The sequence below is a fragment of the Mus musculus genome, chromosome 7 (genome assembly GCF_000001635.26).
Source record: "Mus musculus strain C57BL/6J chromosome 7, GRCm38.p6 C57BL/6J".
NCBI lineage: Eukaryota > Metazoa > Chordata > Mammalia > Rodentia > Muridae > Mus > Mus musculus.
In genome coordinates this window covers 99,211,994-99,238,888 of record NC_000073.6, presented here as the reverse complement: position 1 = coordinate 99,238,888, position 26,895 = coordinate 99,211,994, and the positions used below count along the sequence as shown (strand labels likewise).

At 50.5% G+C, this 26,895-nt stretch overlaps 1 protein-coding gene across 2 annotated transcripts; it reads left to right on the top strand.

Annotated features, from left to right (window-relative positions):
• Window positions 1-277: 277 nt before the first annotated feature.
• On the top strand, window positions 278-19,805 carry Mogat2 (monoacylglycerol O-acyltransferase 2). Of its 2 annotated transcripts, none has more exons than NM_177448.4 (6): window positions 278-414; window positions 6,253-6,431; window positions 15,184-15,388; window positions 15,722-15,896; window positions 16,437-16,636; window positions 18,930-19,805. In NM_177448.4, the coding sequence occupies exons 1-6, from the start codon at window positions 324-326 to the stop codon at window positions 19,082-19,084; spliced, it is 1,005 nt and encodes a 334-aa protein (NP_803231.1). In that variant the 5' UTR covers window positions 278-323; the 3' UTR covers window positions 19,085-19,805. The 2 variants fall into 2 exon arrangements, with proteins under 2 accessions (NP_803231.1, XP_011240039.1); XM_011241737.1 differs by lacking the exon at window positions 278-414 and adding an exon at window positions 796-943.
• Window positions 19,806-26,895: the final 7,090 nt, after the last annotated feature.

Below are 26,895 nucleotides of genomic sequence, written 5' to 3'. Positions count from 1 at the left end.
GCACTGCCCTTGGGGTTTCACCTCTTTGCGCCCTACCTTGAGCAGATTCTAGAGGGTGGGAATAGTGGTTTGGCAGATAAGGCATTGCCTAAGAGAACTGATAAGGATGAAAGAGGTTTCTCTTCCGCCTTTAGCCTGGTCTAGGCAGAGGGATTACAAGGTACGGGGAAAAAAGGATGTGGCGTGGGCGGAGCAGGAGGGCCCTGGAGCTGGGCTGGGCTGGGCTGGGCTGGGCTGGGGCTGGACTGGGGCTGGCCTGGCCTGGCCCTGCCCCTTCAACCTAGAGCAAAGCCCGTGTGTAGAGCCTCCTGAGCCAGCTCAGCATGGTGGAGTTCGCCCCCCTGTTGGTACCATGGGAGCGCAGGTTACAGACCTTCGCGGTCCTTCAGTGGGTCTTCTCCTTCCTGGCCTTGGGTAAGAGGGTAGCCGCGGGCACACGGGAAGGGCAGGGCAGCCTCAGCGGGAGCACAGGATGCTTAATGGAGAGATTCAGGAGGGGGCTTTGCTGGGGTCTTCCAGAGCCTCGTGTGGGTATGTCTCCCATGTCTTAAGCAGTCTTCAGTTTCCTGGACTTTTGGGACCGCTGCATCCAGGCTTTAGCTGCAAGCTGCTGAGGGCGGGGAAGCACCCGAGGCTGGGTGGCTATGCCTCTGAGAGGGAAGCTCTCCAGTTTACCTTTCGGAAAAAGGGAGCTGGAACTGAGGCCAGGAGAGAAGGGACCGGCCTCTGCTTCCCCAGCTGCATGGTGGGGATGCCAGTGTCACCCTATGGGGGAACTTGTAGAGAAAATGCAGAAAGCTGGGAACTTCTATGAAAGGCAGATCTGACCTGGCTCCTGAGGTGTGGCTCTGTCCCTCTCCACCCTGTAGATGCTCCAGCACCGCTGTGGACCGGGAAGGAAGAGTGGCTGGGAGCACGGGAGGGAGCCTTATCTCCTTTGTTGGTACTAGACTGGGGAAGGACTGCCACCCCAGGACTCAGATTCAGCCCGAGTCCAGATACTACTGCCTGTCAAGACAGTCACATGCTCAGTGCATGCTTCACACACACACACACACACACACACACACACACCCCTCGGGTAACACACGTGTATACGTGTGTATGTGTTCCCACCTCACAATGTTTCATCTATATGGTTTATTCCTGCAAAGTGGGCTTTCCAGGATCACACACCTTTAGCACCCATTTTAAATGGGTCTGTACCTCTGTTCCAGGGTCGGTTACCATTTTAAGTACCCCTGGTAACAACCAAGCAGAGGAATTGCATATTTGAAAGGCCCAGGCTGTGAATCAGGAGCCTGGCAACTGCTCCTTCCAGAGGAAGAAGGGATGGGGGATGGGCAGAGGGCCTGGGAGGAGGTGTGGATACAAGACAGAGATGGCGGGTATAGAAAACAGAGGGCAGGCAACCTAAGCCCAGGGATGGCTTGGGTCAAAGGGCTCCGGAGACCCAGAGCCATGTAGTTTACAGCCACAACCTCACAGGGTCTAATGGACACCAGGCTCGGGTTGCCTCCTGTGTCCTTGAGGACAGGAGTTATGTCTGACTGGGTGAACCTACCCCATCCTTGCAGCCTGGGCCTGGGCCTGCTCTTACATAGACCTGGCAAGACCGAGGAGTGGAGCACAGAAATCAGGGCTCCCCTGAGCCAGGAGAGGACCGACTGGTGCAATTTGAGAAAAGGGTTCTGGGCTCTTTCATGCCAAGAGGGGGAAGTTTTACTTTACCCCTTATCCTGAGGGCAAAGGAGAACAATAGACTCAGCAGGGAAGTGACGAGGTCCAGTCTGGTGTTAAAGGTCCCCTTGCCTGCTGTGTGGGGGATGGGGAGATCAAAGGCGACCAGAGTCTCCACCAGTAGTCAACAAATCAGGGCCAAGACCAGCCCAAATGGTTTTTTTGTTGTTGTTTTAAGTCACAAATTCTGAAATGTCTAAAGTATTTGCTGTCTTGCCTCATTTTTTACCTGGTGATGATGGCGGTGATTTTGGGGCTGAAGGAATGGCCTCAGTGTCTCCAAGGCATGAGGATCTGAGTTTGATCCCCAGAACCTCTGTAAAAAATGTCAGGCATGGTGACACAAACTTGTAATCTTAGCAGAATCAGGAAGACCCCTAGAGCTTGCTGGGGAGGTAGCCTAGCCTAATGGGTGATCTTCAGGCTAGTGAGAGATACTGTCTCAAAAGAAGGTGGAAAGCTTTCCTCTGGCCTTCACACTCATGCATACATGTGGGTGCACACACCCACCCACAGGTGAACATACACACACGTGTCAAAACAGAGAAGTAAGCGGAGGCAGTATGGTGTGTTGCTCACAGACCACTACTTAAGGGAAGTTTTACAGAATAGTGAGGTTTGGGCTGGGGACATGAGTTTGTCAGTGAAGCACTTGCTGCATAAACGTAGGATTAGAGTTTGGATACTGTCTTAGGGTTTCACTGCTGTGAACAGACACCATGACCACAGTAGCTCTTAGAAAAGCATTTAAGTGGGGCTTGCTCACAGTTCAGAGGTTCAGTCCATTGCCATCATGGAGGGAAGCTTGGCAGCGCGCAGGCAGACATGGTGCTGGAGAGGTAGCACTAGGCCTGGCTTGAGCGTCTGATTTGGTGTTGGTGGCCTGCCTATAAGATCAACACAAAGGAAGCAGAGACAAGAGCCCTAGAGCAAGCTGGCTAGCTAGGCTAGTCCAATCATCAGTGAGCCCTGGATGAGAGAGAGAGAGAGAGAGAGAGAGAGAGAGAGAGACTCTGTCTCAATACCAGAGAGTCACAGAGGGATAAAAAAAATAAAGGTAAAGGCCAGGGAGTGATAGAGGAAGACACACTGGCACCTGAACACACATGTGCCCACATATGAACATACATATATATGAACATACATACATACATACATACCCACAAACCACATACACATCAAGAAGAAATACAATGTGATTCTAAAGCCCGCCAGCACTCAGTTTCCCAGGCAGGGAAGTAGCTGGGGAAGTCAATTAGGACCAGGCACCAAAGGCTCAGGCCCCAAGCCAAATGCTTTCCAGATGGGCTACTCATTGCTTCTGTGTCTTTCCTCTCTCACATCTCTCTCGTGGGGGGGGGGTAAGATTCCTCAGTCTTGGTCCATGCTGTTCCTAGATGTTTTTTGTTTTATATTTTATATTGTTGAATGAATGAATGGTTTGAGCCAAGCACTGAATCTCAGGTATTACCCTGCTAGCTTGCTATATGACCTTAGCCAGTGTGCATATACTGAGTCTCTAAAATGTGGGGGTTTAAGACAGACATGATGACACGAGCCTTTGATTCCAGGACTTGGGAGGCAGAAGCAGGTAGATTTCTGAGTTCAAGGCCAGCCTGGTCTACAGAGTGACTTCTAGGACAGCCAAGGCTACAAACAGAGAAACCCTGACTCAAAAACAAAACAAAACAAAACAACAAAAGGTAGGGGTTTTAAAACCTCAGGCTTAGCTGGGCATAGAGGCATATCCCTTTGATCCCAGCACTTGCGGTCTCTGTGAGTTCAAGGCCAGCCTGGTGTGCATAGTGAGTTCTAGAGCAGCCAGAGCTACATTGTAAGACCCTGTTTTAAAAAACCAAAGCAACAATAACAAAAGAAACTGCAAGCTTTTAAAGACCGGGTAAAGGAAGGAAGGAAGGAAGGAAGGAAGGAAGGAAGGAAGGAAGGAAGGAAGGGCTTTCTTCCTAAATTACCAAGCAAAGCCATCTATCTGTGTTTGCTGTTAACAGGGCAGAGAAATAGGCCTGGAGCCAGGATGGCCACGTGGACTTCTAGTTGAGGGGAAAGCCCTCTGTTCTTTCCTAAGCTTTTTTTTTTTTCTTTCTGCAAAAGCAACTCATTCAAACATCATTGAACCCTTAAGTAAAAGACTTCCCACATTCCTCCCCTCCAGGCAGCCACTGTCTAACTGTGAAGTTTTCTTCCTGAGAGAGGGTCTTATCAAATAGGAGCCACTGCAGAGACTTTTGGGTTAACCAAAAGGGAAAGAGCTGTTGCTGTTTTATTGTTTTATTTTTAAGGTTAAAACGCTGGGGTTCGGCGGGGAGGGTTGGGAATGTGCTTGTTGTGCAAGCGTGAGAGCCTGAGTTGATTCCCCAAGCCCACGCACCAAGCTGGGTACGGCGGCACACTCCAGTAAGTCCAGCTCCGGGAAGACAGGGGGATCAGGGTACCCCTGCCAGTCATCCTGGCTGAGTCAGTGAGTGCCAGGGTCAGTGAAAAACTCTTGTCTCAAAACTAAGGTGGAGGGGTTAGGGATTTATGGCAGTGGTGGAGCCTTGCCTTGCAAATCTAAGGCCCTGGACTAGGTTCTCAGCTCCAGAGTGTGGGGGGTACGGGGGGAAGGGGGGAATGGAGGATGATAGAGAAAGACACATGACCTCTGACCTCTGGACTCAACATGTGCATGCTCACATGGGAACTGCACAGCCAAACAAGCATGCATATACACACATGCACACACATACACATACACACATAGGGCAGGCGGGGAGAAGAATGGAGAAAGACACAGAGAGGGGGAGAGAGAGGGGGAGAGAGACAATTTTTTGCAGTAAGGGTTTCTCTATGTAGCTGAGGTCTGAATTTGCAACCCTCCCGCCTTAGCCTCCAAGAGCTTTGATTGTAGGTGACCATTACAGCGGCTGCTGCCTATTTCTAGTGCAATTTTTTTTTTTTTTTTTTTTTTTTAGTTTTTCGAGACAGGGGTACTCTGTGTAGCCCTGGCTGTCCTGGAACTTGCTTTGTAGACCAGGCTGGCCTCGAACTCAGAAATCCGCTTGCCTCTGCTGGGATTAAAGGCGTGCGCCACCATGCCCGGCTCAGGGCAAAAATTTTAATGAAAAGCATAAATAAATAAAATCCAAGTCAACCTCCCTCCTTTCCTCCATATCTACTGCTTGGAGGAGGTTTCTGTCCCCTCCGGGTGTGGGGACATCTGTGCTGGCCTCTGTTCCTACTTATACTGGCACTGGATTCCAAGCCTCTACAACTGCTCTACAAACAAAGTAACAAAGTCATAAGCCCCCCCGTTTTTATTTGTAAATAATTTCATGGCATTTTAAAACAAATAACAAACATGCATTCAATCTAAGTATCTACTAATGGAGAAGCAACATGTATTAAATACACACAATGGAACGTTAATGGGGAAGGGAGGAATTCCTATTACCCCACGCTACAGTGTGCCTGGAGTCCTTAGAATCACAGTGAGCATGGGCGCCCCCCCCTCCAGCCCCCACCTAGGGAGGAGGTAGGGGGCAGTGTCTCCTGAGTATGGAGTTTCTGTAAAGAGTTCAGGCGACAGATGATGTCAATGGCTGAATAAAAAATGTACTTAATTGCACTGTACATTCACAATGGCATGGTGATACACTATACATTTTACTAGAACCAAAAACTTTAGAACAGGGCCAGGGGAGACAACTCAATGCAAATGTGAGGACCAGAGTTTGAATCCCTAGACCTTATGTAAACACTGAGTTGGCATGGCAGCCTGCCAGTAATTCCAGCCCTTAGAAGGCAGAGACGGGGGATACTGGATCATGGTTACTAGACTAGCATGTACTGGTTAGACTAGCATTTACTGGTGGGCTCTGGGTTCAAGTGAGAATAAGATGGAAACTGATAGGATAATGTGATGAGCAGCTGATGAAGATTCCCGGTCAGGGCCTGCGTGTGGCTCAGTGGTGTGGAGAGCATTCAACTAGCTGGTGTGGAACTGTGGGCTTGATTATGACACAGAAAGGGAAAACATCAGTGAACGGAAGAGATGTTGCACCAGTGAGGGTGAAGTAGTGTTCCATGGGAACGATGCTCCAGCAAATGGGGAGAGACCCAAGGATAGATAGAAAGTGGCCAGGAAAGAGGAGTGCCTCTTTTTCCTCTGGGATTCCCTATGGCAATCAGAAGGCAACCCATTCAACCCATGGCTCCATTTTTCAAGCACCTGCTGAATGTGTATGGCCTTCCTGGGGATGGGAGCAGTGAAGGTTGAGACATCTGGTGTAGTGGGGGATGGGAGGGATGACTTTAGACTGGGCCCCAAGCCAGTGTGGTATCTGAAGCACGGAAGTTGGTTTCCACTCAGTGGTGTGTGCCCGACAGGGGGCGCTGCAGGCACCAGGAGGGAGGTCACTGCAGATGCGGGGTGGGGGGCACAGTCATGGAAGAGCTAAGCTGGGGTTTTTACCTGCCTTGCTTGCAGCTCTAACTTTCCTGTTTCTCTCCCAGCCCAGCTCTGCATCGTCATCTTCGTAGGCCTCCTATTCACAAGGTTCTGGCTCTTCTCTGTCCTGTATGCCACCTGGTGGTACCTGGACTGGGACAAGCCGCGGCAGGGAGGCCGGCCCATCCAGTTCTTCAGACGCTTGGCCATATGGAAGTACATGAAGGATTATTTCCCTGTCTCTGTGAGTACTGGGCTTTGGGGGTCAAAGGGTCCTTGGGCTACTCATTTCTGTGGGGCCAGGAGGTCTGAGAAGCAGAAGGCTGGCTGGGAGGCAGGGGCCTGGACAAGGCTTATGAAAGAGCATTGCTTCTCTCTGGTTGTGGGACCAATATGGTCACTGAAGAGTAAATGTGGTTTGAAGGGGATGTGTGTGTCTTATAGGAGCAAAGCTAGCAGCAGCCCTGGTTTTGAGCCAGGTGACAAATAGTAGGTCTTAAGGAATCATCAACCCCACATTACAATAAACAGTTGGGTGTGACCTGACTCCCACAGCAAACTCTCTTACAGGCTTAATGTTTCTGTACTGGTATAGGACTGCCTCAGAGTCAATCCTGCCTTACCACAGGCAGGCTGAACATCCTTAGGCAAGGCTTGGCCCGTGCTGGCCTCAGTGTCCCTAAGAACCAACAAGCAGTGAGACATCTCCTACCGTGAGTGTCCTCAAATCTGGCATCTTTGGTTCATGACACTTTCAGGTCTCTGTGAACATGTGGCCTTGGACTTGAAGGTTGGTCCTGAGTGGAGCAGAGTTGGGCTCCTTTGATGGGATATGGGTAGACTGAACCCAGGAACTACAGGCAGTGCTGGCTTACTGATGGGATGAGATGGAGTGGGGATGCAGGCCAGGTGAGGTCAGTTAGAGCATGGCTTGTCATGATCCTCATCCAGATGTGCCACGTATTGGTGGTGCGACCTAAGCCGGGTTGCCCAGTCTCTCTGTGAATCTGTCCTGTCACACTTAAGATAGAGATAGCCGAGCATGGTGGGACACACCTTTAATTTCCAGCATTGGAAGGCAGAGGAAGGAAAAGCCTTATGAGTTTGAGGCCAACCTGATCTATATAGTAAGTTCCAGGATAGCCAGGGCTATGAAGAGAGACCCTGTCTCAAAAACAAACAAATAAACAAACAAACAAACAGGGGCTGGAGAGATGGCTGGAGAGAACCTAGGTGTAGTTCTTACAACCCACATGGCAGCTTACAATTGTCTAAACTCCTACTTGAGGGAATCTGACACCCTACACAGACAGACATACACGCAGGCAAAGCACCAATGCATATAAAACAAAAATAAATAAATAAATCATTAAAAAATGAAAAAGAATCCATGCAGTGGTGGCGTGTGCCTTTAATCCCAGCTCTCAGGAGGCAGAGGCAGAGGCAGAGGCAGAGGCAGAGGCAGAGGCAGAGGCAGAGGCAGAGGCAGAGGCAGAGGCAGAGGCAGAGGCAGAGGCAGAGGCAGAGGCAGAGGCAGAGGCAGAGGCAGAGGCAGAGGCAGATAGATCTTTGAATTCTGAGTTTGAGGTCTACAGAGTGAGTTCCAGGACAGCTAAGGATACACAGAGAAAGCATGTCTTCAAAAAACAAACAAACAAGATAGAGATGATGCCATGTTCCTTCCTGGACATGTGTATTCAAACAGTCTGTGAAGACAAAGCCCTTGGAGAATAGCTGGTCTCTCACCATGTCATTGAGTCAGTAGGACACTACCTGGAACTGACCAGTCTTCCCAGACTGACTTTTTTTTTTTTAAGATTTATTTCTTTATTATATGTAAGTACACTGCAGCTGTCTTCAGAAACCCCAGAAGAGGGTGTCAGATCTCATTAGGGATGGTTGTGAACCACCATGTGGTTGCTGGGATTTGAACTCAGGACCTTTGGAAGAGCAGTCAGTGCTCTTAACCGCTGAGCCACCTCTCCAGCCCCCAGCCTGACTTCTTCCTCTCCATGCAGAGTCCAGGACTCAAGTTCCCTGCTGGCCAAAGGGGAGCGGTGGGACCAACAGGCTCACAAAGGTTAAGCAACTTGCTTGTATCATGGGGACTCCAGTCAAGGATCACACCCTGTGCCCGTTTGAGAGTCCTGGGGCCCCATAAGGCTTGACAAAGGTTGAGTGACAGTGGTCATGCAGGAGCCCATAGCTTTCCAGTAAGCAGGGCCTCCAAGGAAAGGGGCTGGCAGGGAACAGGGAGGGGCTAGCAGAGACTGTCCATCAAGGGCATTGAACATTTTAGTGTCCAGTGTGAGGGAGCCTAGACTAACATGACAGTCACTTCCACTCCTCAGATTTGTTTATTCTTTAGGGGCCCCTCCCAGGATCTCAACACGAACAGCACAGCACAGCACTGCACAGCTTGTTGGAAGTCAAGAGCAACCATGGCATTTCTTGGGCAGAGTCCTAAGTCCTCACTCCAGGACCTCTGAACTCTGTGACTCTGAACCCTCTTCCTGCCTCGCCTCTCTCTAGGCTCTGTGCTGGGGAGGTCAGGGTTCTCTGGGGAGGTGTAAGAGGCATCAAAGGAAGCCTGCTTAGTTCTGGGCTCCGCTGAGTTTTGCAGATTCTGGCTCCGACTTCACTTTCCTTTTGGGAGCTATAGTCCTGAGCGCACCAGGAAAAAGAAAAGCCTTTCTGTAAAGGGCACGCAGCACAGGCAGAGGCCAGTTGCTCATCCAGAGGCCTCCTGAGCTGGATCTGGCTGTGCAGTGCGACCAAAGCAAAAGCTAGCCTGAGTAGTGGCTGAAGAGGATCAGGTCAGTGGAGGTTCCCAGAGGCCTCTGCTCAGAAGAGACATTTTCCAGACCTGGGTAGCCTAGGGCTCTAGAGGGCATCTATCTGCCTCTGCCCACTTGGTTTCCCAGCAGCAGGGCTGACAGAAGGGATAACAAGGATGTTCACCATCTTCCTGATCCTTCCTCAGCCAGGGGACTCTGTCTGATTTGTAAAAATTCTAGTTTCTCGTGTTGTTGTTGTTGTTGTTGTTTTTTTTTTTTTTTTTTTTTTTTTTTTTGCCTACCCCAGGCTTTGTGCCTAAGCTCCAGCCAGGGGCAGGCAATACCCGTGAGTGGCCAGCAGAGGGAGAGATGCTGGTCTCCTGGGATGTGCCTGGCCTAGGATTGGAGTGACCAGGAGTGCACTGTAGCTTGCAGACTTTATTTTCTACCAACTCCCTTCCCTTCTGGGTACTTTTCTTTTCAGCTCTGCTGCACACACACACACACACACACACACACACACACACACACACACACACACACACACCAAGCCTCTGCATTCCCCTTCCAGTGCAGTGAGTGGTCTTTTGATGACTTTCACGTCTTGATTATTTGTTACTATGATTTTACAAAATAGCTTCCAGGGGTGGAACTACCCAACAAAATCAGAACACTGCTCCTTTACTGACTCCCTAAGAGTTAATGGTGGGGCGTCAGGCAGTTCACGGAGAGGGGCTGTCCTCACCACATGGGAAAGGTGGGCCCAGGAGCTGGGTGTCCCCGTGGAGATTTCATCACCCAGAATAAACACTGTCTACACAGGCCAAGACCTTGGGAGGGACCAAGTTCTGTGGCCAGGACCCTGACCTGGGGTCAGGAAGTGCTGGGCACATCACACAGATCATTGAGTCAGCTCGGAGGGGTGCTGACCACCTCTCACCCCACTCCTGTCCCTGCCAGCAAGAAGCTTCCAGCAGGCTTTCTCAATCCCTGCTGAGAGCCGTGATAGATAAGCCCTTGTTTCCGACTGTTCTCACCCGTGGCAACTACCTACCAGGTACCAGCACCATCGTCTTCAGCCATGACAACTGAAAATGTCCATAGACAGACACCAGTGGGAGATGGCAAACTTGTTCCCCTTAGTGAGAACCACTGCCCCAGAACCTGTGTTCTGGGTCCTAAACTCCCCCCTCTGACTCATCCCTCCTTCTCTTTACTCTAAGTCCAACCAAGAGCCTTTCTTTCTCTACGTTCCGCTTGCTCCTCGTGCACCCTTCCTTGGGATAAAACCCATCTTTGCAACAGCCTGCAAGCTCCTGCAGCCTGAGCCCTTACCCACCCCTCTTTTCACTCTTGCTATCCCAGTTCCCCAGGTCACCAGTGCAGGGGGCATGACTGGAGCACACCCCCACTTCATTAACATCCACTGTCTTTCATTTGGGAGGGCTTTGCAATGCCCCGGGCTCAGCCTGGCTTTGTTCCCTCAGTAACTGTGTGAGTCAAAGCAAGGCCACGAGTCTCAGTTTCCTCCTCTGTGCACTGGGGCACGGATACCAACATTGCTCTCAGGGGTGACAATGGAGGACAAAGTGGGTTGGCGTGTGCCATACCTGGCACAAAGTCAGTGCTGCAGCTGTTCGTCCACTCTGACACTCTTTCCGGCTCCCAAGGCCTCGTACAGGCCTAATGTCTTCAAGTCTGTAATAGTCTCAATGGTATAAAACTTAAGGTATTTTATGGGCCATAAGAAATACACCTTCAGTGAGACATGTGAGGTATATACTGATTTCAAGATGGTGATGGGAGTATAGCTTAGAAATGAGGAACATGTCCATAAATGGCCTTGAGCTCCAGGCAGAGGACCTCACTGTGTGGCAGGAAGGTGGAGCAGAGAATTTAACTGAGACTCTGTGGAGGCCAAACCCACACCCGGGACATTGCAAGGGCAGATAAGATAGCTTTTTCTTCAACCATTCATCTGGCTGGATGGAGGATACAGGGAAGTTGCTTCAGGCCTTGCATACACACACGTGCCCACCCAACCAGCCACACATGCATGCGCACACATACATGTACACATCTGCATTCATTCATTCACACACACAAGGAATAGGCACTCACACTCAAGGCCAGCACCAGATCTACTGAACCAAACCCTGTTTTCCTGCCAAGTAATTTAGGTGCACAAGTAGGTCATGAACCACTTTCCCTGTATGAAAATCTCCGTCCACCTGCCCTGGAGTGCGTGAGGAGGCTGCCGATGCAGAGCCTGAGGGAGGTAACCTGGACTAAAGTTCCAAAGCTATTCCTGAGTGCCAAAGTTCCAAAGCCAGTCCTGCATGCTCTGTGTCCTGAAGCAAAGGCTTTCTGGCTCCCTCCTACGCTCTCAGCAAGAGATGGCAGGTCTTAGATCCAAGTCACCTCTGTGCTTCTAGGCAATTCTCTTATCGCCTCTGTACTCCGCTAGCTCACTTGTGCAATAGGCTAACACACTGCAGCCAGCCTCTAGGGCCCAGGTAAGTGCTGTAAGCTAGCTAGCTGTACAGGTGCTTTGTGTGTCTAAAAGAGCTAAGAAATCAGTGGACCCTGGAGCATGTGAGGCACAGAAGGGTTTGAGAAGGCACAGGGCACATACAGAGAGCCTGGACTAAGCTAGTGTGATAGAGCACTGTATGATGTTGGGGCCTTCTGTGCAGGCTTGGAGGCGGGTCTTACGATTTTTGGGATTTTTCCCTCAGAACTGAAAGAATGTTCATACATTTTCAGGGCCATGACGTTCATAACAGCCAAAGAGTAGAAAGTACTCAAGTGCTCCTCAGCTGATAAAGTAGCAGTCTGTCCATACAATGGAATATTATTTGCTCATAAAAATGGAGTGAAGTACAATCCGTAACAGGGCATGAAAGAAACCTAGAGACCTTGAACACATGCCAGTAAGTCCAAGAATCCAGTTATAAAGGTCACATGTGTGTGGTTTCCTGTATACATTGTCCAGGACAGGCAAACCCGGAAAGATGGAGAACAGATTGGCGGTTATCAGGGCAGCCGAGAAAGAAATGAGTCACGATGAAGTGGGCTCCCTTCTGGAGCCGGGAGTGTGCTTTGGGGTCAGTGGTGAGAATCCACAGCTGTTTCCAAGTGCACTTGACTCAACCATAGACTTTCAAAGACTGGGTACTATGGTGTGCAGGTGATACGGATACCCGAGGCGCTCCAAAGTCTAGCAACCTGGCTGACACCCAGCCCAGATTTCTCCGGACACCCACACTTTGCTTGGCCTTTCCCTGCTTTAGCAGAACTGAGGGGGCTTCAGAGAGACCGGTGGACTTCACCAACGCTCCTCTTCTTCCTCCTGGCAACCTGTAACAAGTCTGTCAGGCAAGCATTACCACCGCCCTGTTAACAGCTGAGGCATGGAGGAGGAGGGTCCGGCAGAATCCTGAGGTGAGCTTCTAGACTCCTAGCTTAGGATACTCTCTCTCACGAGCTCGGTGGAATCCAGGTGGTGTGTCAGGACAGGATTAGGGTCGGAGATGCCGTCATCCTGAGGAAGCCACATCAGCCTCTTCCGCTGGCTTCCTTCCTTCTTTCCCTCAGTCTGAGGGAAAGTCTTTCTGAGGCATCTCCTCTGTCCTGTCGTGTTGTGGAGACAGGATGCATAGGAGACATAGCCTCCAGTCTTCCCAGGGAACAGTGGCTGGGTAGCACAGAAGATACCAGTAGGAACCACCTGTGGGAAAGCTCAGACCAGCACTCAGTGGGACCACGGCCATCCTCCAGGGCATACACTTGCACGTGTGCACGTCAATACGTACGCAAATGTCAGTTCACAGGGTCCCCATGCTCGCCAGGATATTTCTCTCTATGCAAATGCTTTACTGTCATGGGTACAATTGTTCATTTGTGCATGTATTTATTTAAAGTAGTAATGTGTTCTTGTTCAAAATCCAGGAGGACAGAAAAGCAGGTATAAAAAGACTCCATTCTAGGGCCGAGGAGGTAAAGCACTTGCCTCACTTGAAAGCCTGAAAACTTGAATTTGATGCCCAGTACAAATGTAAAAATGCCAGGTGTAGTGGCCACCTGTAATCCTCTCACTGAGGGGGCAGAGACAGGGAGGATCCACAGGGTTCACTGGCTAGATAGTCTAGGACATACTCATCACCCCAGGTCCCATCCTTGGGAGCATCTCTGAGCATCAGTGTTTGGTGCAGTCATGCTCAGTGGCCGTGCCCTGCACTCACTGTCCTGCTCCTGGCTGCTCACTTGACATGTGATCTCAGCTTGTTTCATAATCCTCTCTGGCTGTAGTGTCCCTTGTGTGCCTCATTCCCGGTTTGTCCAGACAAGCCCTGTTGGTGGACATCTGTGTGGAGGACAAGTTTCTGATATTAACAAACACCGATTCTTCCATGAATGACATCGCTCAGATGGCGTTTGCCCAAAGTGCAAGCAATTCCATAGGCTAAACCCCTCAGCCGTGAGCTACTGGGATGCAAGATCCATTCTCTTTTGTTTTGCTTTCATAAATTTCCATTTGTTTTCATAGAGGGGCAGAATTTACATAGCAAGTGTTCCCACGTAAGGAATAAGGAATGACCACCTTATCCTGGGATAGTGCCTCTTCCAGTGGCAAAAGCCAGAGCTCTGACTCCACTGGGTTTCCAACATCTCCTAGGTCCCCTCTGCACTAGGGGAGGGGCTGGACTTCGTGTGGGAAGGCAACAGCCCCTCTGCCTGTGGCTCCTGCAATCCTTCTTGCAGTACCTGTGGTACTCTGGAGGGGCTTGGGGACCCTGTGTGGTAAGGGTTTTCATAGGTCAAGTCAAGATCAAGGACAGGAGAATTGGGAGCTCTAATGCCTGGATGGGCAGACAGGCTCAGGACCCCGTGTTTACTCCCAGACTGCTGAGGCCAGCTGTGGCCCTAGAGGCAGCAAGAAGAATCCTCAGGGAGACTGCTACTGTGGGAGTTTCAGCTTGCTGACAGGATAGCTGTTCACTTGGCAAAGCTTAGTCTGTGGAAAGTACTGCCTCTCTCCCAGGGGGTGCAAAGTCCATGCTGCTGGTCCTAACAGGAGGCCTCCTGCCCAGGGATCAGCCAGGGGGCTGTGACCTGCTCACTACTCCCATGACTGTGGCTCCCAGAGCAAGGGGCAAACAGGTTCCTGGCAGTGAGAAAGGACTGCTCCCACCTGTAACATGGCCTCCAGCAGTGATCTTTGAATGTAGATAGCACCCAGGCAGAGCAGTGTGTGTGTGTGTGTGTGTGTGTGTGTGTGTGTTTGCCTGCCTGCCTGTCTGTCTTTCTGTCTCTGTCTGTCTGTCTGTCTGTGCCTGTGTCTCTATGTGTCTGTGCATGTCATGGCCCACCAATGGAGATCAGAGAACAACCTAAGGAGTCAGTCCTTGCCTTTCTCCTATTTTGTGACAGTCTCTGTTGTTTCCTCCCTGTACTTTCTTTTGTCTTTTGAGTGAGGTTAAGATGGGGTGATGCCTGCATCGTGGCGCCCCCATGTGGCCCTCATATCCTTCACTTCTGTCTTAGCTACTTTTCTATCGCTATGAAGAGACACCATAGCCAAGGCAACCTATAAAAGAAAATATTTAACCGGGGCTTGCTCAGCTTCGGAGAGTGAGTCCATGGTCATTACGACAGTAAGCACAGTGGCAAGCTGGCAGGCATGGTGCTCGAGCAATAGCTGAGAGCTTATCCACAAATTGGAGGCAGGGAGAAAGCCAGACTGGGTCTGATGTGGGTTTTTAAAATCTCAAAGCCCACTTCGAGTGACACACCTCCTCCAACAAGGCCATGCCTCTTAATCCTTCCCAAAACAGTTCCGCCAACTATGGACCAAGCCTTCAAATATATAAGCCTATAGGAGCTATTCCCATTCAAGCCATCACAGCTCTTACCCAGTAACCAAGAATTCCAGTCTCTTTCTGCCTAAGCCTCTCAGCAGAAGGAACAGGGTCTTCCCGGGACAGGGCCAAGTGTTCCAACTTCATACATAGACATCAGGTGAACAATTTGCCCAGAGCCAGCACCCAGTCTGAGGGCACCCATGTGTTACCCACTGTCCCACACAGCACCCATCTCTGTGGAAGCATCCAGTATACTCAGGATTATGAACATCTTGAGACTCAGAGGCCCAGACTGACACAAGCCAGTAGCAGAGCCAGGACCTGCTGTTCATCACCAGTTTACTGTCTCTTGCAGTTGGTCAAGACAGCTGAGCTGGACCCTTCCCGGAACTACATCGCGGGCTTCCACCCCCATGGAGTCCTAGCAGCTGGAGCCTTTCTTAACCTGTGCACTGAAAGCACGGGCTTTACCTCGCTTTTCCCGGGCATCCGCTCCTATCTGATGATGCTGACTGTGTGGTTCCGGGCCCCCTTCTTCCGAGATTACATCATGTCTGGGGGTGAGTCTCTACCCAGCCCCAGGTAGTCAGGAGGAAGCTGGGTGGATAGGGGGATCTGACAGAGGACTGTCAACAGCTCTGTGTTTCTTTCAAGAACTTGCTCAGTAACAGCAGAGGCCCAAAGAGACCCAAAGAATATCCTGCATTTCTGTTCTGGGAAAGCCCATGACGGGTTGGGAGAAATTAGAGAATATAGAGACCCCAGGTGGTGCAAGGCATTGTTTGGGAAATCATGGCTTCTGTGGGCATTGTGATGGTCTTTCTTGGGCTGTACCCATCTTCACAGTCCTGTCCCCTTCACCTAGTATCTGACCCACCTTGCTCTCTCCCCAGGGCTGGTCTCATCAGAAAAGGTGAGTGCCGATCACATTCTGTCCAGGAAGGGCGGCGGGAACTTGCTTGCCATCATCGTTGGGGGCGCGCAGGAGGCACTGGACGCCAGGCCTGGAGCCTACAGGCTGCTGCTGAAGAATCGCAAGGGCTTCATCAGGCTCGCCCTGATGCATGGGTATGGAACTCTGGGGACAACACTGTAGGCTCATTGTAGGTTTGTGTTGTGTTGGGGAGACAGCAAAGATGACTGTAACTTCTATTTTGGTGAGGAGATACTTAGGCCATACAATGAAAATCATGATATGGTGGTATCTCACAGGCAAGTTTCTAGATACGTTTCCCTAAAGGAGCCTGGGGGAATTGGTAGAGCTAGGTGAGAAGGGCTGTGTTCCCTACTGCTGGTGTGAACTCTCAGACCTTTGGGCACCTGGAAGAAGGAGGTTGGAATCTGAAGAGCTGCTCTCCCAGCATGGGGAGAGGCATCAGAGGAAGTTGAGCCAGTTGGCACAAGAAGGAGTAAGAAGTAAAAATGTTCTAGAACATTCTAGGCTACCTGTCATGGTTGCCATACAAGAGACTGGGAGCCTGAAAAGGCCCTTGGGAGGTCAGAGAGGGGTCAGGGAAGGTCTGCTCCAGCTTCTAGAGACTGAGTCTCTCTGCTTTTCATCCATGCCTTTCTGGGTTCTTCCATACGTCCTCTCCTGTGTCCCTCTAGGGCAGCTCTTGTGCCAATCTTCTCCTTTGGAGAAAACAACCTGTTCAACCAGGTTGAGAACACCCCTGGTACCTGGCTGCGCTGGATCCAGAACCGGCTACAGAAGATCATGGGCATCTCCCTCCCTCTCTTCCACGGCAGAGGTGTCTTCCAGTACAGCTTTGGCCTCATGCCCTTCCGCCAGCCCATCACCACCATAGGTGAGCGGAGATCCAGACGGGCAGAGCAGGATCAGGAATAGGGCCTGAGCTAGATGCTACAAGGGAACTGGATGATGGCCAAGAGATGCTCCCATCCTCAAGGAACTCACAATCTAAATAGGGATGCGCCCCCCCCCCCAGACAGATAACCAGATAACCCTACCAGAAGGCAGTCTGGGATAAGAGATGAACAGACACAAAGGTACTGCTGGCTCAGTACTTATTCTCAAAGAGAGGTTCTAATGGCTGAGTACTTATTCTTAAAGAGAGACACTGATGGCTGAGAAGTCATTCTCTACAAGAGAGGGCAGGGGGTCTGTCAATGTGTCAGCTATTACCACATGGGAGCTTGGTTTGTCCTAACAACCTTTAAGGGACTATTATCCCCATTCCATTGGTGTAATGTGAGGCTCGAAGAAGTAAAAGAACTTCCAGAAGCTCACATTGCCTTTGACGAACAGAACTAAGGTTGTAACTGGAATCTATCTGACCTTTCTTTAGGTCAGAGAAGGATGGTTTAATTGTGATCTGGGGCTGAGGAGATAGCTCAACCAATAAAGTGTTTGCTGAGCAAGCATGAGTTTGACCCCCCCACCCCCACCTCCAGTGCCCAATGAAAGCTGGAAACAAGGCATGGTGGTGAGCATCTGTAATCCTAGACTGGAGGGACAGAAATAAAATCTCTAGGGCTTGGTGACTGGCAGTCTACCAGTGGGCAAGCTCCAGGTTTAGTGAGAGACCTTGTCTCAAAAATTAGGGTGAAGCGTGATTGAGGAAAATATTCACCATTGACCTCTGGGCTTCGTGTATGCTCACACATGCACATGAACACATAGACACAGGAACCAGAAAGATGTATGCTCACACATGCACATGAACACATAGACACAGGAACCAGAAGGGTGTATGCTCATACATGCACATGAACATGTAGACACAGGAACCAGAAGGAAAGTTTTTAAATGTGCGTGCCAACTAATAATCAATAGACTTTGCATTAGACTCTGGGGGCTCTTCCTGTAAGAAATTAACGGATTTGGTGTATAGACTTAACATAGTTTTTCAGCTACTTGTATACCTCTTTTGTTTTCTTCTTGGATTCTCATTCTGACATTTGTGGAAGGGACTTCATTTCAACTCTACCCATCCACCCATCCACCTACTTGTTAGTTGAGCACAGATTTGGTAATCCTTACATTATGGGCCTCACTGGTTGTATGGCAATGTCCTCACATATTTAGATGTTGCTGCTGCCTCCAGAGATAGTTCCAAGACGAGAGAACTGCTTTCCTGGCCAGGCAGATTTATAGGTTTTCTGAGAGTCTTCCGGATTCCTCTCTATGCCTAGGGAGTGTTGCACATCAGGGCACATGCCAGTGAAGGAAGAAGAGCTGCCTGGGCTGTGGCTCCTCCACTTCCATTCTAGAAGTGCAGGCACCTCCAATTCTGGCACTTTGAACTCTCAGAATCATGTACCCTGGAGGTGATGTGTAAACCTTGGAGGTGACATGTGCAGCCTAGAGGTGACGCGTGCAGCCTGCAGTCATTGTGTGCACCCTGGAGGTGTTGTGTGTACCCTGGAGGTGATGTGTGAACCGAGTACTGCTTCTACCTGGTTACTTGGATCAATTATTTAACTTTTCTGAGCCTCATTGCATCACCAATCAAGTAGGAATGGTGACAGATTTTGTGTGCCTAGGATTAAGGGAGAGAATGTATGTAGAGAGCAGGGATATCGCCCAGCATACTGAAAGCTGGCTGTTGCTATACTAAGAATCTGGAAGTGAATGTCCTAAAACCTTGGAATTCAGTCCTGAGGGTTTGGGAGACAGCTCAGTTGATAATGTGCAAGCAAGGGAACCTAAGTTTGAAACCCCAGTACCAATGAAAAAAGCCGGGTATGGTGGCCCATGCTTTTAATCCCAACACAGAAGGATCCCTGGGGCTTACTAGCTGGCCAACCTAGCTTAATTAATTAGTTCCAGGCCAATGAAAGACTTGTGTGTCCATAAGTATGGTTGATCGCATCTGAAGAACAATACTAGAGATTAACTTCTAGCTTCCACATGCGTATACGTGCACATGAACTTACACTTATACACAAACATGGGGTGAGGGAAAGGAGGAAGAAGGGAGGGAGGGAGGGAGGGAGGAAGGGAGGGAGGGAAGGAGGGAGGATCTGAATCAGAGGAGGAGGGAATGGTAGTGGGATACTTTATGGGATGTCCTGCTCCCAGGGCCCCTGGCACTGCAGTGCTGCTCATTCTGGGCCATTGTCCTCTGTCCCTTGCAGTGGGGAAGCCCATCGAGGTGCAGATGACACCACAGCCCTCAAGGGAGGAGGTGGACCGGCTTCATCAGCGCTATATCAAGGAGCTCTGCAAGCTCTTTGAGGAGCACAAACTCAAGTTCAACGTCCCTGAGGACCAGCATCTGGAGTTCTGCTAAGTGTCTCCAGCCGGAAGACAGCTGCATCTGAGCGCCTGCAGGAGTGTGGGATTAGGGGGACTTCCACAGCCACCAGACACTCCTACAAACCTAGCCACAACTGCCAAGATGGAAGAGGGGGCAGCTCCTAATCCTGGGATTTGAACCTGTAGCCAAAGCTCTGAGGTCTCCCTGTCCTTGGCCTGTCTGCACATCTGTAGAATGGGGGAAAAGCAGTCAGAGAGAAATTCCTGAGGTCTCTTCCCACAGTTGTAATGTCATTCAAACATGACCAAAGGACAAACAGGGAGAAAGAGAACAAAACTGTTCTTCATCTACCCTTGAGGGACAGTGCAAGAGAAGCCAGCACCCCAGGCCTCCCTGTGCATGGTCCCTGATGCTGCTTCTTCCCTCTGAGGCAGAGACGGGGAGCCAAGTCTGCCCTGGCACCTACTCTATGTTTCTTCAGATTCTGGGTCCTCTGAGCTATGATACCAAAGGAGCCCAGAAGGCAGATAAGGAGGGCAGGGGTCACTGACTATGACCGAGGGTAGGTCTCCTTCCCATATCCTGAGCCTCAGTTTCCCCAGCCTTAATGACCTGGGAGCGCCACACTGCTCACCACAGAGGCTCCACCAGAGAGCCTCTTACTCATGCTTTCTAGTGAACTCCAGCCTCTGTCTTGGCACTGAAGGGCAGCACTGTACATGTTACCTCAATAAATGAAAGGAGTCTGTCTTAACTCCCTTCTTTTCTCTCTCCAAACCAACAGGGCTGCCTGGAGCCTCAGGTTGAGCCCTTAGCTTTGTCACATGGGTCCAATTCACCTCCTCAGGATCTGGGTTAGATTGGGTCTTAGAAGACCATGTCAACTTAGGCTGTCGGGGCACACGCCTTTAATCCCAGCACTTGGGAAGCTGAGGTAGGGGGATCTCTGAGCTCAAGGCCAGCCTGGTCTACAAATAGAGTTCCAGGAAGGTGGTGCTACAAAGAGAAACCCAATGTCAAAAACCAAACCAAATCAATCAAACAAACAAACAAAAAAAAAACCAATGTCAGTCAGTCTCTTTCTCCTGACTAGCCATCCTAGGTAGCTGTGTGTCTCCAATGGGCTGTATACTCTGGCCAGGAGAAAGCTGGGTTCCTGAATTGTAGATGCCACAACAGGAGCATAAGCACAGGGTGTGGCTGAGCTGAAAAGGTGCCTGACTGCTGCTCGTCTCTAATCTACAGACACTGGAGAAGTGTGCACTGGATCCTAGTCCTGGCCCCATCTATTTTCAATGAATGCCTCTAACCCTGTTTTAGGGTCTAACATAAGGATATAATATCCCACTCTAGTGTCCTGAGCAGTTCCCAAGTCATGGAGTCATTCCATGGCCTTTGTGGAGTGCTGCACAGTACATAGAAATTAGTGGTTAGGTGACACGGGCACTCAGGACCTTGTTCAGGTACCTGGGGTTCAGATGGTATGGGACAAGAACCAAGCATGGTATGGTGGCACATGTATGTCTTTAATCTCAGCACTCAGGAGGCAGAGACAGATGGATCTCTGTGTTCAAGGCCGGCCTGGTCTACACAGTGAGTTCTAGGACAGCCAGGGCTATGTAGAGAGATCCTGTGTCAAAATAAAATAATCATATCAGAAGGAGAGGGCAGGGGATCGGAGAAGTGAGTGTTGTCTTCTGGCTCAGGGAAGATTTGGAGGAAGAGGTGATGGACAGGACCTTAAAGGACAAGATGGCAAAGAAGATGGCAGTTAAAGGGGGTCATAGCAGTTACTTGCCACTGAGTCAGAGCTACCAAATAGCTGAAGGCAGGAGGAATTGTGTACCCCAGTACTGAGTTGCCTCAGCTGCTGCAGCTGCATGGGTCCTGTAGGTCATGTGAGGCTGGGGTGGCTGTATACACTGTCACAGCAGGGCACAGAGCCCAGCTTTCTCCTGACAGCCTCTTTAGCGCTCTGTGATGGCTGGATTCCAAAGGAATGGGAGTCCAGGGCTACACAGCCTGCAGTGTCAACTCAACTACACACTGCTCCTAAGTGGTCACAAGGCCAGGAATCAGGACTAGAGCCACTTCTGAGTGTGAAGAGGAGGGCTGCCACATCACAAAAGGCACTGGAGAGTGCTGGTGGCCATCTTTATAAACTGTCTACCAAAATTTTAAAACTAAAAGCCTGTGGCAGAATTCCCGCCCCCACCCCATCCCCATCTCATGGCCATAATAAAGCTATTGCACCTCAGGGGACTCAGTCAGCCTGGCATATCTGGCCCGTCTCCATTCCCCCCTCTGACACCACTCCCTCTGCTCAAAAGCCTTCCATGGCTCTCCACTGTGCCAGGCCAATCTTGCTCTCAGAGGGAACCAGGGGACAATCTGAGATGGCTGTACTAAAGGAACAACTTCTTTAGGTACCCACAGGTTTTGGAAACCACATTGTGTGGTGCTGTAAGCCACAGATGTTGCACCAGACACTGTCACCACCCAGAGACAACAGTGCCTAGCTAGCCATACCCAGGACCCATCCTCTGGCAAGGACACGGGCAGCTTTGAGGGACTTTGTTTGACAAGAGCAAGAACGTGTTCGTGTTCTCCCTCCGTGCTTCCTTCTTTCCGTCAACTTCCTGCTGAATCCTAGTGCTCCATTGCAGAGGAAGCTGGAGGGACAGCGGGCCTGTGACTGTCTATATCCAAGCAGGTGGGCTGAGGCTGCTGGATAGGGCTCAGGGGGATCTATAGGAGACGGATGATGTCTACCTTGGAGCCCAGGATCAGCTTGCTGTTCCCCATGGCCTCCTGTCCTGCTCTGATCCTTGGTATTTATCTTAGTCCTTAGCCCTAAGCTTCTGTCGCAGTGACACCGTGAGGACACTCAGGTCACCTCTTGATCTTGCCTGGGCTGTTTCCCGCCCATCACCTTCCCGTTGCCTAACGCCTCCTCCTCACCCTCCAGCATGATCCGTCTAATGCAGGGGGTGAGAAGCGCCTCCTCCATCTTCCCGGGCTTCCCTTCCTCTGCCCCAGCTCTCAGCAGCCTGCTGCACACTACGCACCCCTGCAGGACCTGATCGACCCTCTCAAATAAAACCCAACGTCCATAAACCCACCGTCCTTTTCAGTGCTCGGGATGACACGCATCTCTCTCTTCCCTTTGGCCTTCGAGGCCCTTTTTCATCTGCCCGTAGGCCCAACTAGTCTCACCTTAACCTCTGCACACTGCTGCCCTGCACCTCGGGACACACCCCTGTGTGCTTGCTCCAGCTTAGGCACCTTCTGTTCCTTCAGAATGCTCTTTGTCTGACTCAGTCAGTGCCACTCACCCCAACTCACTCCTTATGTCATATCCCTGTCTACTCTGTCTTCTTCCTTGAGTCAAGGTGGACATTTAATTCTTAAGAAGTAAGGGTCATGATCACAAATACATGAGGGCATGGGGGGGGGGGCTTTCTGTCTCTCATGGTATTGGGAACCTGAGAGCTAAGACCTATGCCTAAGGTCTACACGCAGAGACAGAGACAGGCAGGCAGGCAGGCAGACAGACAGACAGACACACACACACACATGCTCACTACACAAGCTACAGTACCTCAGCCACCCTCTAAGTGAAGCGGGCACATTGGCCCATCCTGCATTCTGGACCTTTTTATTTGGAGATGGTCAAGATTATTAGCCATCACTGCCTGTAACAGATTATTATAATAGTTATCTGCTTTAAGTAACACTTACTGACTCCAAGTGAGTTCCTGAGGGTGGGCACCTGGGAGTGACTTGGCTGGTGGCTCTGGCTCAGGGACCCTCTGAGTGGCAGCTAGGCTGCTGACTAGGCTGAACCCTGGAAAGCTTGCATGGGGACTGCAGGGCTCACCTCCACACCCACTCACATGACTGATAAGTAGGAACCTCCTTTCTTTGCCGTGGGGTCTCTCTGTGGGCCTCTCCATGGGCCACCAGTGCTGGGCTTCTCCTAGAAGGAGTGAGTGTGAAGAGAGGGGCCAGCTGCCTTTTGTGACCTCTGAGTCACACAAGCCTATTCTGCCTCAGTCTGATGGCTATGTGTGAGTCACCCTGCTCAGTTCACACTCCCTCTAGGGTGGGAGGAGGGGAAGGTGGTGACAACTGCCACTGTAATGAGACAAGCCCTTAGACTCGCAGTCGGGCTTTCTCCTGACCCCCATGCTGCAGCATGAGGCGGCCTGCCTGGAAGACACTGAAGGACAGATACCCAGCTGGCCAAGGAGAAAGCGTGAAGAGGGGTGGGGCAGGTCTGAGCAAAGGTTGGAACAGGAGCCATAGCTGTGACCCCCAGCCTGGCTGGCACGGAGGACAGGCTTGCCTTTAGTCATGACGCTGCCAGGACGGAAACAGGAGAAGGGGAAAGACTTGAGGAAAAGGACTCGCCCTCTCTCACATGACCTTAGACTCCCCATGTTACAGACACCAGCAGCACAAGCCAGAAGTGTAGGACTCTGAGCTCACAGGAGGGCTTTGTGTTCAGGTTCAAGGGTGCTTTTCATGGCCGCAGCCTCTGAGCTGGAGAATATTGGTTACAGCAGTTGGATTCCCTAACGCTACACATAGAACAGGCTCAAGCACTAATCTTCACATTCCCCCACCTCCTGGCCCTCTGGGAGCCTCCCCTGGGGTGCCCCACAATATGCAGAAGACCGTCTCTTCCACTTCAACACACATGCAACTACACACAAGATTTGTCAGTGTGATACAGCGGGTCAGGAGTCCTCCAATGATGGGGATGGCTGGAGTCTCCTCTGGAATCAGACTGCCCTTTGACCCGAGAGAAGTTCTCAGACATCATCACCCAAGGGGACAAAGGGCTTGCTGAGGCCCAGCCTGTCTGATACTGCTTTATGGTGACTTGGGTGGCAAATAGGACAGGGGTCAGTCAGCCCAGTAGAGCCTGTGTCCACGTGGCATGGGCCAAGGCTCACCTTCCCACGGGCGCTCCGTTTTCTTAGGACAGAGGGAAGGAAGGAAACTGCTGAGTGAGCAAATCAGACAGGAGGGCGCTGTGGGGATGTTGCTCGACTGTGATGTTCAGAGATCAAGGGTGAGAAGAGGACTTTAAGGGGTAGGTCCGTGTTCAGCAAACTTTTATCAAGACCTCATGATGGACCAGAAACTGGCATTGAAAGTGGTGACCCAGGAGAACCAGTCCCTGACTTGTCCTTGCTGGCTGTCCTATAGAACCTCACCATCAGGGAGGCAGGGACTCCTTCCCAAAGTTGAAGGTGGCCCGGAAGAGCTTGGAGCTGGTGTGGGGCGTGGGCCAGGCCACATGGGCAGGTAGAATGGGCTGAACTAGGCAGCTATGTTTTGCTTTTAATTTGGTAATTGTTCTGAGGCACGGTCTCACTTTGAAGCTGTGACTGGCCTGGAACACACTTAGGTAAATCAGGCTGACCTTGAACTTGCAGAAATCCAACTGCCAATCTGGAGTGCTGGGATGAAAGGTGTGTGCCACCACATATACGTTTATTAAAGAAACCAAAATCCTCACTACATTCCCTTTTCCCAGGTCCTTCCCCCTTCATCTCCCCTCAGAAAAGAGCAAGGCTTCCAGGGACATTGATCAAATATGTAGCAAGCTACAGTAAGATCAGGCGCACATTCTCACATCGAGGCTGATGAGGCAACTCAGTAAGAGGAAACGGGTCCCAAAGGCAGGCAAACCATTCAGAGACAGCCCTGCTCCTGCTGTTAGGAGTCCTACAAGAAGATAGAGCTACACAACCATAACTTATATGTGAAGGACCTAGGTCAGCCCATGCAGGCACTCTGATCTCTATGAGTCCACTTGAGTCCCGGGATCAGTTGTTTCTGTGGGCCATGTTCTTTGATACCTCTGGTTCCCCCAATTCTTCCTCCTCCCCCACAGGACTCCCCAAGCTCTGCCTGTTCTCTGGCTGTGGAACACGGCATCTGCTCCCATCAGTTGCTGGGTGAAGTCTCTCTGATCTCTAGGCTCCAGTCCCAGCACATACTGCAGGCAGGACAAACAGTCAGTGGGAGGTTTCATGGCTGGTTTGGTGTCCCAATCCTTCCACTTGAGGTGTTGCCTGGCTACAGAGGATAGCCATTCCAAGATCTGTGTCCCCATTACTAGGAGTCACTGCTAGTGTCACCCCTGTAGATTCGATGGAGTTTCTATTGCACTAGATTTCTTCCCCCTGAAATACACCCCCATTCCAGTCTTTTCTTCCAGTGTTCTCTCCCTCCATCCCCACACCTGACCCCTCCTGTTCCCATGCCCACTCACCTCCAGTCCACCCAGGAAATCTATTCTATTTCCCTTTCCCAGGAATATCCTTGTACTCTCCCACCCCCCACTTAAGCCCCCATTGTTATTTAGCATCTCTGGATCTGTGGATTTGTAGTATGGTTAACAAAACTTTTAAAGTACAAAACAAACAAACAAACAAAACAAACAAACAAACAAACAACCCAGCAACAAATCCCCAGCCCTGTTAATAAAATGTCAGTTAGTAAGGCCAGAAGAGGCCCCTATCTAATTTGAGAGAGTTGTCAGACTGCATCTGGGCTGAACAATGCTTCCTGCTCAAAGTATCTGCAATAGATAAAGGCCCAGAGCCTTGCTCTTTCTGTCTAATCCTTTGCAGGCCCATCCTATCTATAAAATATAAATCACTAGGAAATTACAACAGGCACACATTGGTACTGTCCTAGTTAGGGTTAGCAATGCTGCAATGAAACATCTCCACGAAAACCAAGATGGAGGAGAAAGGGCTTCTTCACAGTCCATCGCTGAAGGACATCAGGACAGAAACTCAGACAGGGCAAGAACCTGGGGGCAGGAGCTAACTCAGAGGCCAGGAAATGGTGCTGCTTACTGGCTTGCTTCCTATGGCTTGCTCAGCCTGTTGTCTTATAAACCCCAGGACCACCAGCCCAGGGGAGGCTGGGCCTTCCCCTGTCAATCACTAAAGAAAATTCTCGACAGGCTCACCTGCAGCCCAATCTTATGGAGGAATTTTTCTCAGTAGAGGTTCTGAAAGATCCTGACAGAATGTAAAAGGTCACAGAAGCCCTGAAATTGGCAAGATAGACGTCAGTGTTAGCAGAACTAGCTTCACTGATTTAGAAAAATAGAAGTGCACAATGCTCTGGCCACTCCTCGAACCTGTGTGTCTGCCAATGTTCTGACCAGGTGTGTGCCCATTGCTGCACCTTCATTAGACTCTTTCCTTGTACCCCTCCCATACCCATTTCTTAAGAATAGACATTGTTTAGATCTGGAAATCCCCTAATCTCCCCCTTCTCCTTTCCCCCCTGAGGGCCTATAAAAACTGGGAACTCTTTCCCCTCGAGGTCGACTCCTCTACCCCTGCATGGGATATGAGTTGTCCCCAGAGCTCTGGCTTTCCCCAAATAAAGCCTCATGTGATTTGCAACAAGCTCGGTCTGTCGTGAGTTCTTGGGTGTCCGCTATTGTCCTGAGGCCTGAGCGAGGGGCTCCTCTCGGAGTCTTTCAGTTCCCTCCTCTTGGGTGATTGTAGGTTGTGTTGACATAAAACTAGGCAGCACAAGTACTTCTTTACAATATTTCAACATATATGGGAAAGGGCCTATACTCTTTGCCTTGTGGGATATGATATTCCTGATCTCCAGCTTAGAAAACAAAGATCAGAGAGGTTGAAGTGTCGTGGAAGAGAAAATGGCACAGCCACTTCGGGAGACAGTTTGGCAATTTCTTATGAAGTCACTCACGCAACAAATCAGAAAACAGGTACCCACATATGCCTGCTCGTGGATATTTGCAGCTATTTTGTTCATCAGCTGGCTGGGAATAGATG

Bases quoted from the DNA above. Each gene is read 5' to 3' on its own strand.
- Mogat2 (XM_011241737.1), top strand. From the start codon at position 811: ATGAAAGGCAGATCTGACCTGGCTCCTGAGGTGTGGCTCTGTCCCTCT. The intron at 6,432-15,183 runs GTGAGTACTGGG...TGTCTCTTGCAG, and splicing joins AGGATTATTTCCCTGTCTCT to TTGGTCAAGACAGCTGAGCT. The intron at 15,389-15,721 runs GTGAGTCTCTAC...CTCTCTCCCCAG, and splicing joins AGATTACATCATGTCTGGGG to GGCTGGTCTCATCAGAAAAG.